Below are 20297 nucleotides of genomic sequence, written 5' to 3'. Positions count from 1 at the left end.
CGAGGGGACCAAAGCTCTTAGGCTGAGCCCTTGGCGTGCCTAATAACAGCCATTTGTGAAACCCTGAGAGCTGGTCCCATTCCTGCAAAGAACCATAGTCAGCATGTAACTCCAGGTCAAGGTCTTCAAAAGAATCTTGAAAGGGAAAAATAGAGATATTAAAGATGGAAATAGAGCTGAAGACATTTAAAAATGACATTCAGTTCATTTAGTAAATAACTTTCCTAAATGATGCTAATTTTATATTTCAGTTATACAAGCTCTTGGAAAAGAAAGTGCAATATTATGTGACAAAGGCACACAAACAGAAAAATGTTCTCACTCCAGTAAAGGTAATATTAAGTATTTTTCTTTAGACTTACGTGATTATTTAAATGCAGCATTTAGTTGATCGTCATCTTGCTGTCTTTGAATGGTTGTATTATGAATGAAATCATTCTAGAAATTGTTAATGGTTACTTTTATATTCAATTGGGATTAAGGATGGTTGCATTATACGAGGGGTGATTGATATGTTCATGGCCTAAGGTAGAAGGAGTCAGTTTTAGAAAACCTAGCACATTTACTTTTCAACGTAGTCCCCTCCTACATTTACACATTTAGTCCAGCGGTCGTGGAGCATACGGATCTTGGACCACCAGAAAATGTCCACAGATGGGTGATTGATAAGTTCATGGCCTAAGGTGGAAGGAGATGAGTTATACAGCTCTCGTTACATGGGCACATGTAGGTTAACTCTTCGAGTGATTATGCAGAAAGTTTGAGGTTAATAACTCATCTCCTACCTTAGGCCACTCCTGATGAGTTATTAACTTCAAACTTCCTCCATAATCACTCAAAGAGTAGAACACTTGAAAAATTTTAGAGTCAGCTTCTGACCTCAATTAATTCTTTGCTTAATGATAGGGACAATGCTCAATAAAATGGGAGGTTTGTGAAAAGGTGGGTGATTTGATAATTGACAAGCCGCTCTACCAATCCAGTCACATTCTCACTGAAAACAAGGGCAAATTCTAACACTTCTTCCAGTAACTGCTGGTCCATGGGTCAAAGATGCAGTCTGAGATGTATTGTAGATTCCAGGGATTAGAATACTGGCTGATGAGCATTAGTTTGTAAGAGCAACAATACCAGGTAGTTGCTTCACTAATTTTGGGTCTCCTGTCCCACTTTAAGTAGCTGGGGGGATCAGTGCTGGGCCCCTTTATTGTTTGTAATTTCTATAAATGACTTGGATGAGAATGTAGGTGGTATGATTAGTAAGTTTACAAAGAATGGTGGGGTCATAAGGAGTGAAGAAGGTTGTCAAAGTATACACCACAACATAGATCAGCTCGAAAGTTGAGTGGAGAGGTGGCAGATGAAATTTAATTCGGACAAGTTTGATGTAGTTCAATTAGAGAAGTCAAATTCTATTAACACATATTGAGCAAATAGCAAATACTTTAGGAGTGATATACAGGGACTCTACAAAACATCACTATTATAGAACAGCAACGGGAAAACATCAGAGACAGCATAACACAAGCAGCACGAGAGGCAATTCCCAAACAACAGAAATGCTAAAAAGAAATGGATGACAGAAGAAATTCTGAAACTTATGGAACAAAGAAGAAAATGTAAGGAAAACAAAAAAGCCTACGTATCCTTGCATGCACAGATAACAACCAAGTAAAAGGAAGCAAATGAAAAGTGGCATAAGGACAAATATGAATTAATAGAACAATTGCAGAAGACCAACAACAGCAAACATATGCATGACGAGATCAAAGAGATCACCAATCGGAAGAAAAGCGAGGCAACAACAGGATGTATAAAAGCAAAAGAGGGCTCTACAATTATGGAAAAAGGAAAAATAATGCAAAGATGGTCAGAATACATCAAAGACCTATACAACGACAAAGACTGAGAGGACAACTTTGATATTGGCAACAATAACGAGGGTCTAGCAATACTGAAAGAAGAAGTGGAACATGCTATGAAGAAAAAGCGAAAAGGGAAATCATCAAGACCAGATAACACTCCAGTTGAACTGTATGAAGTGCTAGAAGATTTTGGTATAGAGAAATCAACAATCTTATTGAATATTGAATAGAATATGCAACAGTGGCAAAGTACCAGAAGATCTTTTAAAGACAGTATTCATTGCACTGCCAAAGAAACCAGCCATCTCACAAAAATTTTACTTAGAATCGTCGTGCTCAGAATAAGAAACAAAATTAAACCAGACATCAGTTAAGAACAGTGCAGCTTTGTCGAAGGCAAGGGAACAACAAACACCACTTATATTCTCAGGAATATTATTGAAAGGTCAATAGAAGTACAACAAGACCTATACTTCTGTTTCATTGACTACCCAAAAGCCTTTGACACAGTGAAACACCAGGTCATCATGAAAATGCTTAAAGATATGGATAGAAAAGATCTAAGAATAATCAGGAATCTCTACTGGCAACAAAGTGCAGCCATATGGATAGACAACGAGATTGGTGAATATCAGCCAATAAAGCGAGGAGTCAGACAGGGTTGTGTTCTATCACCAGACCTGTTCTCCCTGTACAGCGAAAACATCATGAGCCATACAAGACCTACCTGGAATAAGTATAGGAGGATACAATATCAACAACCTCCGCTATGCAAATTATACAGTACTGATAGCAAACAGTGAAGTAAATTTACAGAAACTAGTATCTACCATCAACACAGAGAGTGAAAGACTTGGCCTAACCTTAAACAAAATGAAAACTGAAGTAATGGTAATATCAAAGAAACTTGATATCCCAAACTGTAGGATCGTATTGGGAAGTGAAATCCTGAAACAAGTTCACAACTTCAAATACCTTGGATCATGGGTAACATCTGATGGCAAATGCGAAACAGACATAATAGCAAGAATAGCAATGGCAGGAACAGCATTTACAGAAATGAGAAACATCCTAATGAGCAAGAAAGTAGCAATTGACATCCGCCTTAGAACTTTCAGCTGCTACGTTCTTCCTATTATTGATTTATAGCTGTGAGTCATGGACCATCACAAATACAATGGAAAAAATAATCAATGCAGCAGAGATGTGGTTCCTCAGAAGAATGCTATGCATATCATATACGGACAGGATAACCAATGAAGAAGTTCTACAGAGAAAGAAAACAAAATGTACATTACTTTAAAAAAAATCAGAAAACAGCAATCAAAATTCTTTGGTCACATCATGTGAAGAGAGACGTTAGAACATTTAGTTACAACTGGAAAGCTGGAATAAAAAGAAGCAGAGGCAGACAGAAAAAGAAAAGGATAGATGGATTAACATGGTTAGAAAGAAGGGAGGCAACAACTACAATTCGGAGGGTCAGGGACCACGATGGATGGAGAGACATGATTGCTCACACCGAATGGCAAGGCAACTGAATAATAATAATACAGAGGAATCTAGGGGTGCAAACCCATATCTCCTTGAAAGTGATAACACGGGATAGGGTAATAAAAAGGGATTTAGTAAACTTGACTTTATGGGGCAAGTTATTGAATATAAGAGTTGGCTGTGTTTGTTTTTCTGGAGTTAATGTGTCTAATGGGTGACTTGATAGAGATAAAATTATAAAAGGTTAGAATCTTTTTTTCCCTCATCATAGGGCAAAAACGAGGGCATTAGTTTAACCTGAAAGATTACAGGGGAAAAGAAATCAGGTTCTGCAGGGGATTTAAGAGAAGTTTTTTTTTAAAACACAGGGACTGTTTGATATTTTATATTTGCTGCCAGAGGAGATGTTGGAGTCAGATACAATCACTTTGCTTGAGTGGCATTTAGACAGGCACTGAAACAGGTATTGAATAGAAAGATATGAACCTTGTGTAGGCAAATGGGATTAATTTACATGAGAAGATAATTTAGCGTGGTCATAGTGTGCAAAGAGCCCTTTACTGTGCTGTTCAATTCTATGACTTATTAATTAAGAACAATGTCTTTTATAAATATTGTTAATGTTATATTTCAGGTAAACACCGACATGTCTTTTGCAACTTCAGTACACAGACAGAAGTAACATTTTCAGGTAAATCTTAATTTTAATATACCATGTACCATAGGATTTTAAACCTTAAGTTGTCAGTTTTTTCATATGGGCTGTATTACAGAAGTGTATTAAGCTGTGAAACAAATATAAACTTAAAAGTTATTTATTCTTGCCAAGATAGGAACTAATTAAAACACTTACAAACTGAAAGTTCTGTATGATTTTCAGTTTGCTTTAGAAGGATTGTCTGATTCTTTTCTGGACCTTCCCTCTTGTTTTGGAAAGAGCATCTCTTTGAACACATTCAGATGTAAAATTTATAGAGATATAGCACGATGGGTCAAATAGCTGTTTAAAATTAGTAAATAAAATCTTGCTTGTATTGAATTCTATATTTGTAAATTATGTTTTAAAAAGGTACATAATTGAAAAGATGGTAGCTTAAATGAATAAAGTTGCTCCAAAATGTAAAAAGAGATCAAGAAAGAATTAGAAATATTGAGCTTTACAATGTGAAAAGAAGTTAAGGAAGCATGTGAGATCTTATGATGGAGTTAAAAATTAAACAATTAGTAAGTTAAGTAAGTAAACTTTCTCAGAAAGATAAAGCTCTGAGAAAGCATTTCGGAATAAATAATTTGCAATGTATAACAACAGAAGAAAATAGGTCATTCAATATCTTGAAAGCAGCATAAGGCAAAAGACTCAGGATCTTTGATAGAATATGTTTTACTCGTATCTTTTTTTAACTTACAAGTTCTACCTTGGTATATGACAATTGAAAATATTTAAAACAATTTCAAAAGGGTTAACTAATTGAAAAATAAATATGTTCAATCAATAAAAATATATTTACTTCAAGCATTGAAAATGATACTGAATAATTAATTATGTAAAAATGGTGTAAAACGTAAGGGAAAGAAATAAAATCCTTTACCTGCACTCGCCTTTTAAATAAGCAAAGTCAGTATCTCCATTGCAATAAATGAAGTCAAGCTAAATTTTATTGGTTTCAAAAATAATATATTTTTAAAAATATAGGAAGAAACATTTCAAAAATCTTATATATTTGTGGTCAACATATTCAATTGTGTAATCTTACTTTTTTTTAAAGAAAAACAAACAACACACTTAGCACCATGCCACTCGTGGTCCCTGGGATGATACACCCTTTCCATTGTTCAAGGGCTTCCCTACCCAACTCTCCACATACATGTGTGGTAGTAGAGGAGCCTAGACCTGGTCCTTTCTGACAGTGTGATGAATATCCTTGACAAAAATGGCTTGTACCCAAATGCTGGAGTATCCGAGACTAGGATCAAAACATGGTTTCAAAGTGGATGAAGAATCTGAGCACAAAACAAACACTAGACAAAAGCACGAGTAGGCTTATGATTGAGCACCAAACTTCAGTTCAGGTGCACCTTAAATGTTCAATTCTTGGCCCCCAAAACATGATTGCCAATTAGCAGGACTGCCCTGAATCTTTAATAGAGCCACTCTAGCTATCCCTACTCTAGGGAGTTAGTGTCTAAACCTCAGAAGCTGGCGCAAATGGGTGCATGTCGTAACAGGACCCCCTCCCCAATGGATGACTCTTGACGTCTCAAGCTGATCAGAGAGATGGTGAATGTAGTTATGGATAAGAGTCAGATCCAGGATGTCTCTTTCAGGCAGCCAGTACCTCTCCTCCAGTCTGAATCACTCCCCGTCCATGAGATATTGCTGAACACCTCGAACAGTACATGACTCCAAAATTCTTCTTGCTGTGAAACCCAGAGGAAAGACTTGCTATTGACCCAGTTTGAAAAACACCCTCCAAAAACATGATGTGAATTGCGGACGACGATCCAATACAAAGTCCACTAGAAAACCATGCATCCTGAAGACCTGCTGTAGGACAATCTCGGCCATTTCTGCCATAGATGAAAGTCTGTTCAAGGCAATGAGTTTGCAGGCCTTCGAAAACAACCCACAATTACCATGATAATGCTTTTCCCCTTGGAAAGAGGAAGACCCATGGCAAAGTCCATAGAGATGTGAGCCCATTGTCTTTCTGGAGCAGGCAGAAGGTGAAGGAGCCCTTGAGGTTGGGTGCGGGGCTCCTTGTTCCAGGCACACACCTCTCATGACTGCACGTATTGATGGATCTCTCTCGCCATTCTAGGCCACCAATATCTTTTCTTAATGAGCTCAAGGGTCCTGGAAATCCGTGGGTGAGATGTCAGTCTTAATACATGTTGCCATTAAAGAACCTGAGATCAGACTGGACTAGGAACGAACAGCTGACCCAGAGGGCTTTTCTTTTTTTTCTTTTTTTTTTTATTTTTTTATTAGTTTTTCAAAACATTTTACAAAATTAAAAACCCCAAATCCCAATGAGGAGCATTAATACAGAGCAAGGTTAAGCATACAATAACAATATGCTACACAGGAAGAGACCAGAGGGCTTTTCTGAGGAATCCCATCTTGTACCTGGGCCTTATGAACAAGAGTGTCGATCCCCCAACGAGTTGGCACTATCGTCTTGGCTTGGGGCAAAATGATGTTAGGCAGCTTTTCTCGTTTGTATTCATCAAACTGATGGGACAAGCCACCTGACTTCTGGTTCTTAGATCTTGGTCAATAGGTCAGGATGAAATTAAAATGGTTAAAGAAAAGAGACCACCTGACCTGCCTGGAATTCAGTCTCTAGGCCACTTGAACATAAGTCAGGTTCTTGTGGTCCATCCATATGATAAAATATGAAATAGATGGGACCTGGCAGCTGGAGCCCTTTGGCTTAAGTGCTGGAGTTCCATACTGCATGGTCATCACCTTGCTTTGCTTCTGAGCTACAGATCTCGTTCTAGCGCATCCCTGACTGGACTGGGTCAGGACTTGTAGAGGCCTAGAGGCTGGCTTGTCTTCCCTTGAAAGCAGGACTGGGTTTCCTGAAGTCCTCGTTGGCTGCTGTTCTTGGGAACAACCCTCTTACAATGGCTGGACCAAACAGTTATTCTCCCCTCCCTCCAGTCCACGAATGTGTTATGCTGAGAAAGCCTGAGGATCAGGGGTATGAGTGGAGAGTCAATAATGTAGAAAATAATATCTTCCACATGATCTCCTATCCTCATCTGCAACACCACAGTCTGTTGCTGGATCTGCCTGGAACACAACGGGTGGCTATCCAAGACAGTTGTGGGCAACAACTGACTCAACTCTTGCGGCAGTATGTCGAACTTCTGAGCAGTTCCTGTATCCAGAAAACTATCCGCTGGCTCAGAGTCCACAAAAGCCTTCGTCTATCTCAGGTTCTTACCCCAGGTAAACTCCGTCTTCAGCTCAAAACCAAAAGCTGTGTAGATGGGTGCAGTGACTGCTACCATCACAGTCCTCCTGACATTGGATGGCCTTAGCAATTCCCCAGGTGGCTGCAGCTTCAGACATTCAGCCTGCAGGTGATCTGCTTCCCTGCAGTAAAAGCAGCAACCTTGACACTGGTGGCATGATCTCATTGGCGGAGAGGAACTGACCTGCATGGGTTCAACTGGATCTTGAGCAGGCAAAGGGTGGTCATAGTCTGAGGTTGGGGAGTAGAACAAAGATGCATAGTCCGGGTTTGGACTAGCCCTCTTCGACCTCACTGGGTCCATACTGGCTCAATCATACTGTGATGACAATGGCTTGGATCCAAATGCTGGAGTATCCAAGGCTAGTATTGAGAATCTGAGCACAAAGCATACACTGGATGAAATCACGAGTAGGCTTAAGATTTGGCACTCAGCCTTTATTCAGGTGCTCCTTAAATATTCAATCCTTGGCACCCAAAATATGATCGCCAATTAGTGGGACTGCCTTGAATCTTTAAAGGGGCCACATTAGTTAGTCATACTCCAGGGAGTTTGAGTGTCTAAACCATGGAAGCTGGCACAGATGGTGAGTGTCATAACATACAGAGATTTAGCATTAACTACATCCAGTTTTTGTGCAGCCCTTGGACTATGCCAGTGTGCAGTATTCCCTTACAGACATCTTGCAGACAACAAGTTTTTGCCAGATCCTTGGTATGCCTGTGTGTGAGGGTGTTACTGAGACATCCTCTTTCTTAAGGCTGTGGATTACAGAGCTCCCCTGTGAACTTTCCGGAAGAAGCATAAGCACATTTCATCCTGGGAGGATTCAAAGTCCAAGAGCACAACTTACTGGCTCTTCTCTTGGGTTCCTCTTTACATCCAACCCCACCCCTGTGACTACAGAACAAGTTGCTACAAGTCTGTCTGGAGTTGGTACAACTCCCTCTGACTTTATCCTGTTTTCTGAGCACCTTTGAGGATGAAGAATGATGTTCTCTTTGGTTGCTTCCCCTTCTCACAATGGATCAGAGAATCAAAGAGGACTTCACAGTTCTCCATCCTGTGTAAACCCTCTTAAGTTCCTTGATGTTATTTGGGGTCCACAGCTTGATGTTTAACTTCCATGTTCCCCTATCTGCCTTCTGTTCTTCTGGTACGTGATAGGAGACTTTTAAGAAGCAATGGTCAGAGAAGAACACTGGTGTGATGTGGGTGGATCTGCCTGTCTTCGATGTGAAGAGAAAGTCCATCTGGGTCTGCTCTGAGCTGCCTTGTCCAGTTCAAGTGTATTATGGCTGTTCCCTGCCTGCAGGGCTGCTGAAGGAGTTGCAAAATTTTGCATCTTTAACTGTTTCTCTCAGTAGTCTGGAGCTGCTGTCCAGTCTTTTGTTGGCACTGCAAGGTTTTCCAACCACATCAATGACACATTTTACATTGCTAGCCAGAACGGCTGGTAAGGATGTTGCCAGCAGTAGTGGGAGCTGCTGGAGGTCATTTAGTCACATGTTCAGCATGGGCAAAGCAGACACATTGATTAGCTAGAGCAGAGTGTTACAGTATTTTATGTCTGGCATATACATCTACCAATAAAGCCAATTCGCCATATGTGGTGGATCGAGCCCTTCATCTCAGGTTTCTGTGCTTACTCTTTTAATTAGTGCTGAGTTCAGATGCAGACCAGCAAGTCAAATGTGCTGGTAAATAAAGGCAAGCTTAGAAGTCAAAATCGAGCTGAACAGCAAAAGCTAAGTATAATTTAGGCCATTATTTTGTTCTCTTCTCTGAACTCTAAGCTGTGGATATTTTTAATTACTTACGAATAGTAACTCATCAAACTTTTCAACTTTAATGGAGTCATACAGCCCAGAAACAGACCTGCAACTTATCAAGTCCCCACCAACCATCAATCAACCGATTACTCTAATCCCACTTTATTCTTTCTATAAATTCCCAACACTTCCCTCCATCATATTCTATCATCATCAACATATTAGGGGTCATTTACAGCAGCCAATTAACCTACCAATCTACATGTTTGGACTCCGGGAGGAAATTAAAGCACCTGGAGAAAATCCAAGACATCAGAGGAAGAACGTGCAAACATTCAACACGAGATCAGAATTAAGCCCAGGTCAGCAGAGTTACAAGGCAACAGATCAGTTAGCTGCAGCACAAGGCTGTTGTGGCTAAATCAATGTATTTGGAAAGTCTAGGAGAGATAATCTGAGCCAACACCACATCTCTTTTAATATTACTTATATATCCATTTGGAAGTCTTGGAGTGTGGCTTCATTGCTGGCTTAAGCTAGCAGGGGAACTGTTGCTGGCAATCCTTTGCTGCTATTTAGTGTATTTTACAGAATCTTGTACAAAAGTGGAGATTACTGTGCCACACAAGCTTCAGTGCTATTCTTCCCATCCTGTGAGTGTTAATGCAAATTTCTTCAGCTAAGGTAAACTCATTTACAGGCTTTTGCAGAATAATAAAGAAACAGGGTTGAAAATTGTTGAAAGTGTACCAGGGAAGACAGCCAATTTTGAGAGGCAGTTTAATTTCTAATGGCTCATCAGTCCATTCTAACCTGCCCACACGAATAGATAGGCAAAATTTACTGAGGACAGTGTAGCTGGATACTAGTGAGAAGGTAGTGTAGGAAAACACATTTAAAATAACTTAATTCTTCATAAATGGTATTGAGTAAAAAACAACAAATTTGCATCAGTGCCTATTATTCTTTCTTATCAGTCTTATGTATTTTGATGCCATTCATTAAAATACTGTGGTATGGTTACCATATCAAATGTTTTTTGTATATCTTCTGACTTAAGGACGAAACTGTCTTAAGAATGTTTATAAAATTACAACCAATTCATTTCCCCAGGAATGACCTGTATAGCTACAATTGCACAAAAAATGAACAGTCATGTCACAAAAGTGAGGAAAAATGTCTTCACCCAGAGAATGATAAAGATTGTTCAGGTTTAATTATTGATTGCATTCAAAAATAATATATTTCTAGATTTTAGGGGAATTAAGCAATAGGGTAAGAAAACTATATTGAAGGAGATATCATTTCCCCACCTGTCAACTTGTAGACACTTTCAGGGAGCTAAGGACTTGGACCTCAAGGTACCTCTGTACGTCAATGCTGATAAGGGTCCTTCCATGAACTGCTTACTTTGCCTTTACATTTGATCCTCTAATGTGATTACCACAATTGCACACAATACTCCAAGTGCAGTCACGCCAACCTCTTATCTTGTTAGACTAACATAGTAATTTGGGAATCTGTTGAGATATCAACAGAAGATTTGAGACTTTTCTTTCTTATTAATAGGAGTAAATAAAGACAAAAAATACTTAAGTAAGAATAGCTTTTCCTCATTTCTTTGGGGTTCCTTTATAGTGTTTTGTATTTTTCAGATGAAAATCTTCAAGCACACAAAAAATTACACAGCAGTATTGCCACACAAACAGATTCAAATTTTCAACATTGTCCAAGTAAGACTTTATTTTTCTTTATAAATCATCTATAAGGTATATTAAACTGTGCTTAGAGCATTTTTGTACACATTAAAAATGTTATTGTAGAGATTATTGTTCATTGCAGAATTAACTAGAAATGATTATTTGAAGTCTTGCTTGATAGTAACAGAACAAAAGTTTAAAGTCATACTGATTAGATATATTTTTCATGAAGCAGTACATTTTATATTATTATGACTTGCCCACTTCCAGCATAGATGAATGTCAAATCTGCAGAAGGAACATTTATGATTGTCCAGAAACTGAGAAAGCACAGACTTTCAGACATAACATTAAAAATCCTGGTGGAGGGAGGACATTATATATTAGAAAGATAAAGTAAGACCTAGCAGGCAATGTGTGATGATAAATTGCTGAATGATCTTCTGGGTGGACATTCAAAGCACAATCCACAATTCCCATTCCAAAGTTCAATGTACAATTTATTACTGGAGTACATATACTGTATATATCCGTATACAACCCTGAGATTCATTTTCCTGTGGGCATACTGAGCAAATCTATAAAATATTAACAAGATCAAAGAAAGATCAAGTAGAGAGCAGAAGACAACAAACTGCAAATGCAGGCATTAATAAATAATAATAAAAACATGAAATAATAAGATAAAGAATTCTTAAAGTGAGGTCATTGGTTGTGGAAACATCTCAATGAATGGGCAAGTGAGTGTAATTATCCCCTTTTGTTCAAGAACCTGATGGTTATAAGATAGTAGCTCTTCTTGAACCTGTTGGTGCCAGTCCTGAGGCTCTTGTACCTTCTACATGATGGCAGCATCAAGAAAAGAACATGGCCTGGGCAAGGAGGATCTCTAATGATAGATGCTACTTACCTACAACGGTGTTTCATGTACATATGCTCAATGGTTGGGAGGGCTTTACTCATGATGTACTGTAGAAGTTGGTATCTTACATTAAATTCATACTGCACCAGAGTTTTTTGTATCATGATAAACCACTGTGTGGGTTCTACTGTAGCTAGAACACTATTTCTTCTTAGTTTTTCAAGCAGGGGCCACTTTGGCAAAAAAAAAATGCTCAATGTGAGAGTCAGATTAACTACTATAATAAAAATTGCTTACTACTTAATAGCCTCTCTCTTTTTAACTGTTTTTCTCTCTCTAGCTCTTTTTATCTCTCTCTCTCTCATTCCACGGCTCACTTCTCTAATTATTAAATATATTACTCTCTCCCTCAGTGGCATTTCCCTTCCTTCATCATTTCTTAACCTCCCTCTTTCTTTACTCCAGTTTCCATCTTTCCTTTTTCCCCGTCTCTAAATCTTGCCCAGTCACATTAATTTTATTTCTCAAATCTTTTCTCCCTCAGTTAATCCTTTGGTATCATGTTTCCATCCTTTTCCTGCTTGTTCTTGCTGTTCTTCTGAATCAGTTTTCTCCCCTTCCTTTCATGGCTCTCTCACTTTATCTGTTTTTCTCATCCAGGTATATTCAATGTTTCTTTCCCTCCTCTAAACATCTATCTCCCTCTCTATCTCTAATTTTAGTTTTCCTGCTACTGTATATTGCTCAGTCTTGACCTCTTTTCTCTGTCTCTCATTTTCTTAGATTTGCTTTTCTTTTCCTTTCTCTTTCATTTTCACTTTCTCTGTCTTATTTTCTTTATTTCTGTCTCTGATTTTCTCACTCCCTTTTACTTTCCATGAGTCCATCCTTCTCCCTCATGCACAGACACTATTCAGGTCCCTTTATCACCTTGCCCTTGTTGCATTATATCTCTTGCTGTCTACTGCATTCTTTGTATTACTTTCACTTTTTCTGTGTGTGTGTGTGATGCACCATCAATAACTCACGCTGAGACTTAGGAAGTGAGATATCGGCTTTTATTGACTGAAGAACAACACTACATCCTGGGAAAATGAGGGAGAGCAGCAGACCACAGTCGCCTTTATACAGGGGTCTGTGGGAGGAGCCACAGGAGCAGTCAGCAGGGTCTGTGGGAGGAGCCACAGGAGCAGTCAGACAGGTATATCTAGTTCACCACAGTGTGTGTGTGTGTGAGAGACTCTCAGAAATTTTGTCTGTGACTTTATCTTTCTCCTTGTGTCTGTATATATTCTCTCTCTTTCTTTCACTCTCACACTCACATTTATTCTCTCACTCTCTCCCTGCATTTTGTGCTCTGGCTATCAAAATAAACAATCTGGAATTTGAGGTGAGCATACATTACTGTGATTGTAATACCATGTGGTAAATATGTATTAAAACAAGAGGTTAATAATATTGGTAAACAAATATTGCAATAATCTTTAGGATTAGAAAGGTTTTAGAAATGTGAGAAGTCTAATCCAGTAAAAACTAAAATATGACAGCATCCATTGAGAAAAGAAAAAAATTGTAAAATCCTTTATTGTAGATGTATGAAAAGGATAAAATATGGATTCTCTACAGGTTAAGATAGAAAAATTATAATGGCTGGTGTTGTGCAAAAAAAAATCTTCCTTAAAGTACTGTTTATATGTGTAGTTTATGTGTAACACCACTCTCCTGTGTTTTTCCCCCCCACCATCACTCTTTGACTTCCTGTTATCCTCCTGCAAACTCCTTCCTTTCTGGGCATGCTGCCCATATTCTTAACCATGCATTTGGTCTTTGTTGCCAAAATTTTTCCATTTACAACTTGCCCGTCTTCTCTCACAGTTCCATCCAAATGTATAGTCCCACTCCTGACCACATTCCATCTGTACCCTGCCCAAGTTGCTGGCCATGGTTTGGTCCCACAGTAATCATACATAGGATTTAAGGAGCCACCACTGATTTGTAGACCTTGCAAAGAAGAACACTGGCCCTTGAGGAACCAAAGAAAATACCTTCAACATTGGGAATAATTGAAATGAAACTGAAATATTTTGACACTGAATTCAATTCTAAGTAACATGTTTGGTGAATCTGATTAAAGAGTTGCAGTTTTAGGCAGTATGATAGCCACCACCTACTGAATTTCCATAGGAATGAAACAAATCTGTTTAAGGCAAATTAATGCTGTTTCAAAGAACAAAGTTCAAAGTAAAATGTATTATCATAGTACCTACATGTCACCATACACAACCCTGAGATTCATTTCCTGCGAGCATACTTAATAAATCTACGCAACAGAACTGTAAACAGTATCTAAACTGTAAACATCAGGAACTGTAAAATGTAAACAAACTGTGCAAATGCACATAATAAGTAAGTAGCAAAAAATAACAGGTATGAAATAACAATATAACAGAGTCCTTAAAGGAGTGTAGCTATCCACTTTAGTTGAGGGATAGTAACTGTTCTTGAACCTGATGGTGCGTGCTCTGAGGCACCTGTACCTTCTACTGGTGGCAGCAGCAAGAAAAGAGCATGGCTTGTGTGGTGAGGATCTTTGATGATGGATGCTGCTTTTCTATGGCAATGTTTCATGCATATGTGTTCAATGGTTGGGAGGGTTTTACCCATTATGTACTGGGCCAAATCCACTACCTTTTGCAGGATTTTCCACTCAAAGGCATTGGTGTTCTCATAATGCAACCAGTCAGCACACTTTCCACCACACATTTATAGAAGTTTGCCAAGGTTTTTGATGACATACCGAATCTTTGCAGACTCTGGAGGAAGTAGAGGTGCTGAAGTGTCTTCTTCACAATTATATTTATATGATGGGTCCATGACAGATCCTCTGAGATAGTGACAGCCAGGAATTTAAAGCTACTGACCTTCTCCATCTGTGATCTTCCAATGATTACTGGCTCATAGACCTCTGGTTCCTCTCCCCTGAAGTCTACTATCAGTTCCTTGGTCTTACTGACATTGAGTGAGAGGTTGTTGTTATTACACCAATCAGCCAAATTTCCAATCTCACTCCTATATGATGATTCACCACCACTTTTGATACAGCCCACAACAGTGGTGTTATCAGCAAACTTGTATATGGTGTTGGAGCTGTGCTTAGCCACATAGTCATCGGTGTAAAGCAAGTAGAGTGGGAATTAAGAATACATCCCTGCAGTGCTGCTGTGCTGATGGAGATTGCAGAGGTGATGTTTTGTCAGAGCAAATGATTGTCACCTCCAGGTAGTGTCCATTAAGCAAATACATTGAAGCTGTACTTAACACAATTTAAATTTTGGAGCCAGTCTGAAGTATGGAAAATCTTCAGATAACCATCTTTAAATACTGTAGGGTGAGTTTCTTGGTCATAATGTAGACATGTTTTTAGAGAACAGATGTAGATAATTCCAAGGTAGTAGATGTTAACCTGTGTCATTGTTCTATTTTTGCTGCTTATGCGTCAGGCGGAGAAAGCCATGGAGAAGTTGATGTGCTACCTGAGAACAAAACAAAGGAAGAAAGTTTAAAACTACAGCCAATTGATTCAGGTAGAGGTTTATTATTGTTTAAGAAAACTTATGTCAAGAGACTGATTATACAATTGTTTACTCACTTAAGAAGCACATGGGAAGATTTACTATTGATTTGAATAGATATTATTTATTGCAGATATAGGTTTAAGACTCTAACTTGTTGCTTTCATTTTTGCTATCTCAGTTCCACCTTTTTGAAACATTGTAATTTCAAGACGTGAATTGTCAAATATCTCTGTCAATTTAGAACTCTGCCAGTTTCACTGTGCACTGATATGAAACTATTGCAAGATCTTGCAGCTGCCAGCACTCGGCCACACTGTTAAGACCTCGAGAGCCAGCCTTAAAGAGAAGTATACACTGTATAAGGAGCAATTTTCTACCTACAACAGTGTGCTGCTTCAATAATGGTTGTTGCCAAAGTAATGCAAAGGGAGTAGTGTGGTGTGTGTTTGCTTATGGCAAACCTGGAAGAGTGTCATCCCATTGTCTATTCTATATGCTGCTGTGCTGAAGAAAGCATTTACACGATATTTATTAAAGCATTTGACAAAATCCTTCATGGTAGATGTATCAAAAAGATTAAGCACTTGGGATCCACGGTGACTTGGTGGATTGGATTCAAGTTTGGCTGGTCCACAGAAAACAAAGGGTTGTGGTGGAGTGGTAGTATTTTAGAACATAGAACCTTACAGCAGAATACTGGCCCTGCAATCCATGATGTTGTGCCAACCTACTCCAAGATCAATGTAGCATTTCCCTCCCACACAACCTGCTATTTCTCTTTCATCTATGTGCCTATTTAAGAGTCCCTTAATTGTCCCTATTGTATTTGCTTCTTTTATCACCCCGGCAGCCCATACCATACACCCATCACTTGCTTTGTAATAAACCTACCTCTAACGTCTCCCCTCATACTTAACTTTAATCACCTTAAAATTATGTCCTCTTGTATCAGCCATTTCCACACTGTCCACTCTATCAATTGCTCTTATCATTTTATACACCTCTATCAATTCACTTCTCATCCTCCTTCACTCCTCAATCTAACTCGCTCAATCTTTCTGCAATGCTCTCAAGTCCAGGCACCCTCTCTAAAGTTTCTGCATGGTGACTTTAACTGAGCACAATACTCAAAGTATTGAAGCAGCTTCTAACCAGAATTTTATAGAGATGTAGCATTACCTCATAGCTCTTGAACTTTGTGCCACATTCAGATTCTGATTCTGATAAAGACCATATACCTTTTTAATCACCCTATCTACTAGGTGGCAGCTTTGAGGAATCAATGAATATGAACCCCAAGATCCCTCTGTTAATCCACACTGCTAAGAATTCTGCCATTAAGCCTGTACTCTGCCTTCAGGTTCAACCCTTCAAAGTGTATCACTTACCACCTTTCTGGATTGAAACTCATCTGCCACTTCTCATCCCAACTCTGTGTCCTATCAGTATCCCATTGTAACTTACAACAAGCTACTAAACTAATCACCACAACACCAACTTCTATGTCATTTGCAAACTTACTACGCACCCTTCCACTTCTTCATCCAAGTCATTTATTAAAATCATAAACAGCATGTGTGCAGCCAGGTGTTTTAAACAAAGTACAGAATGAATACTTCTCATTGATATTTACCATGGAGAAGGATGTGAAGGCTGGGGAGTTAAGAGAAGAGGGTACCAGATGGGATAGAGATTTTTGTACAGGTGAGCTGCCAGAAGTTGTAAGATAGTTTGTGTTGTTTCCATGCAACAACAGGTCAGTGAACCTTTTTGTAAGTGGTAGGGAACTTGGTGGAGTAGTTTCTGAGAGACAGGATTTTTGTTCACTGGGGTCTGATTAAGAGATCATTTTCACTTGCAAACAGTTCTCAGTAACAGAACCCTGTTGTGACCTGGGGAATGTCTGTACTTGAATTTTGTGCCATTTTCCCATTTTGTATTTGAATGTTTGAAAAAGCAGAAAGACTGGTCAAACTGAGTATGCTTTCTACAGAAATCAGCTTCAAAAATGTCCAAATAGGTAATCTCAAAATAAAGCAAGCACAAAAAACTGAAGCAAGTGACTATGAAAAATTAAAGTAACTTTCTGCTTATATTAAGTGGATTTGATTTCACTGCTCTGCATATAAAGATATTACTAATTATAGATAATTGGGATTTAAATAGTACATGTTTTTATGAAGCTATTTGCTCAAGTCTGAACTTGCCATTATTGTATATAAATGTTACTGTAAAGAAAAGGTTGAGAGCTACTCTACTTCCAGCTGATATTGTCTAAAATAATGAAAATAATAAAGACACTATAACTGCTAACTTTGAAGATGATGTTGATGTTAATAGCAATGATAAATGAATTTCCTTTTTGACCAATATAAACATGACCCTTTTAACGTGAAGATTTTAAATGCTAATTTTCAGCAGATCTAACAATTGCTGGCATATTGCAAGGACTGTCTATGTTTCGTGGTAAGGAAACAGACAGACAGACATACTTTATTGATCCCGAGGGAAATTGGCTTTCGTTACAGTCGCAACAACCAAGAATAGTGTAGAAATATAGCAATATAAAACCATAAATAATTAAATAATAATAAGTAAATTATGCCAAGTGGAAATAAGTCCAGGACCCGGCTATTGGCTCAGTGTGTCTGACACTCCGAGGGAGGAGTTGTAAGGTTTGATGGCCATAATGATGATATGCAGGAAAGAATCTCACAAACCCATTATGCCTACCACCTACGTAAATATTTGGTCACAATATGATATTTGTGCCAATAACTTTGACACAATTACACTGTCAGTCCCTTACATTAATCTCCATAATGCTCTTTTATGCCAAAGATTATATAATAGCCAAAATAAAGTTAACACTATTTTAAAATCTTTAAATCAAAATGTTGAGCAAGGTAATATTGTGTCATCTGATAGGGATTTCCAAACATGAGAAAAGAAATCTGCTGGCTCTGGTCAGAAAAATCATGTTTTGGAATTTGTGATGAATTATGGAAGTTTGTCAGTCTCTTGATATTTTTATCATTTATGATGGAGATTGACTAGCTGTTCAACTTTGGAAAGAGTAAATGCTTTGTTGGAAGTTCACTCCTTCATACTACATCACATTATATCCCAGCTTTCTGCCAGTCTTCCCAGTGGACCAGGCATTCACTTCTGTACACCCATAACAGTTGTTCATTCGTACCTCACACAAAGGAAGATATTTGTGTTATGCTTATTGAAGGCCAATAATCCCAGCATAGGATATCATTGCAGAAGTTCCTCAGGGCATTATCTGACAAACCATCTTCAGCTGTTTCACTAACAGTCTTTCTTCCATCACAAGGTCAGAAATGAAGATGTTTGCTAATGATTGCACAATGTTCAAAGAATTATCCAATTGTGAGCCATGCTTGTTAACATTGTTCAGTTTTCAGGTCAATATTGTGTTGCAATGTTACATTTACATTTCAGATAGCTCAAAATATATGTGTTTACTGATATTATTTTTTCCAATTAAGCTTTCTTTACTTTTGGCTCTTGACATCTCTATATTTCTACAAAAGTTCCCAATAGTTCAAATCTGGTTTGCATATGACTTACTTAAGTATACTGGCATCTCTATTTTCACATGTTGGCTCCTGCCTGGTGATGTTTTATTTTATAGTATGCTGAAACAAATCTTAGTTTTCTAAAACTAAATAATTTTAAAGCTTTACCAGATAATTTCCTTAGGTAGTTGACTATTAACTGAGAGCAGTAAGAAAACTTACTTGGGTAAATTTCTTACTGCTCTCATTTAAAAGTCAACTACCTATGGAAATTTACTTAAATTTCTGACCAAAAATAAATGTGTTTCCTGATTTTATTTTCTTCTACAAAATTAGTCTAAATTAAATAAAGGACAAGGACTAATCTATTTTATACAATTCCATTCTTAAATGCTATTAACTTTATTATTTCAGATGTTGAAATGCTCAGGAGAGATAAACCTAAACTGATTGATGAAAGTATACAAACAGTGGACACAAGACCTCCTAATGATCATTCAGGTAAATGTTTATGTCCCCCATTTTGCTGTTACGTCTCCCCTCTTGCTGTGAAACGGAGACACCTTTTCTCCCTTATTAGGGAGAGAGAAAAAGCCTGTGGTTTGTCGAACACCGAGTGAACTAGTAGTCTTTGGGGTACTGCAAGTCTGTATCTTTGCCGTTGCTTTGCTCACGCTTGAGTGCTCAGTGGTGGGTGCTGATGCTTTTTTTTTGCCAGGGGGAGGGGTGATTGTTGCTTGCTACCACTTACACGCAGGAGTGAGGGGAACTGGGGGGACTTTGTGGTTCTGACAGTTAACTGTAATTCATTCTTTGGGGGCACTTCTCTGTTTTTGTGGATGGTTGCAAAGAAAAAGCATTTTAGGATGTATACTGTATACATTTTTCTGACATTAAATGTACCTTTGAAACTTCCATTACTGTACTTCTTTGGAGATATACTTGTGTTTTTCTCTGAGTGCCAATCACTGTATTACACATCATATTGTGTGTGACATGCAGGGAAACATGGCCAGAGAATTTACTTGTCTGTCTATTGAATTGGCTTTAATCTTCCATATTGTTTTCAGGAATGTTTGCAGTGAATCAACATTTGGGGTAATATTCATATCTTCTACCTACAGATTATGTCCCCTTACCTTAGCTTACCTTAGCAATTTAAGACCTTTGAATCCATACAGAACAAAGACAAGCAAATCACATCATTGCACTGATTAACCATAACCTTCTTGAATTGCAGAACATACTGTAGAAGCCGAATGATAATGCTTGTTCCTATATTCCTGTATAATTTTGTCTGCTGTAATGTGAAACTGGGTGAGAAATAAATAGAGACAGTTAACTTTCAAGACAATCTTTTATTTCTTTAGAATATTTGTGGTGTAAAATAGGTCTAACATGTGTCTGCAGCAGTAATTGTACCTATGTGAAATACTTTATTCAAAAGGTTTTAGTAAATGGAAGGTTATGCGCAAAAGGGCTACAGGCAGTTCAGTGCGT

General features: G+C 38.2%; 1 protein-coding gene across 1 annotated transcript in view; it reads left to right on the top strand.

Moving 5' to 3' along the window:
- LOC140738937 (uncharacterized) overlaps positions 1–20297 on the top strand; it is a 245212-nt gene that overhangs the window by 169254 nt on the left and 55661 nt on the right. Inside the window, exons 14-18 of the mRNA XM_073066949.1 lie at positions 252–332; positions 3994–4050; positions 10771–10848; positions 15178–15261; positions 19212–19298. Coding sequence (XP_072923050.1) covers positions 252–332; positions 3994–4050; positions 10771–10848; positions 15178–15261; positions 19212–19298 — 387 coding nt within the window. The remainder of the gene's footprint in view (positions 1–251; positions 333–3993; positions 4051–10770; positions 10849–15177; positions 15262–19211; positions 19299–20297) is intronic.

The sequence above is a fragment of the Hemitrygon akajei genome, chromosome 14, assembly GCF_048418815.1.
Source record: "Hemitrygon akajei chromosome 14, sHemAka1.3, whole genome shotgun sequence".
Classification (NCBI taxonomy): domain Eukaryota; kingdom Metazoa; phylum Chordata; class Chondrichthyes; order Myliobatiformes; family Dasyatidae; genus Hemitrygon; species Hemitrygon akajei.
The sequence above is the reverse complement of the archived record's forward strand: the minus strand, read 5'-3'. Positions and strand labels throughout refer to the sequence as shown.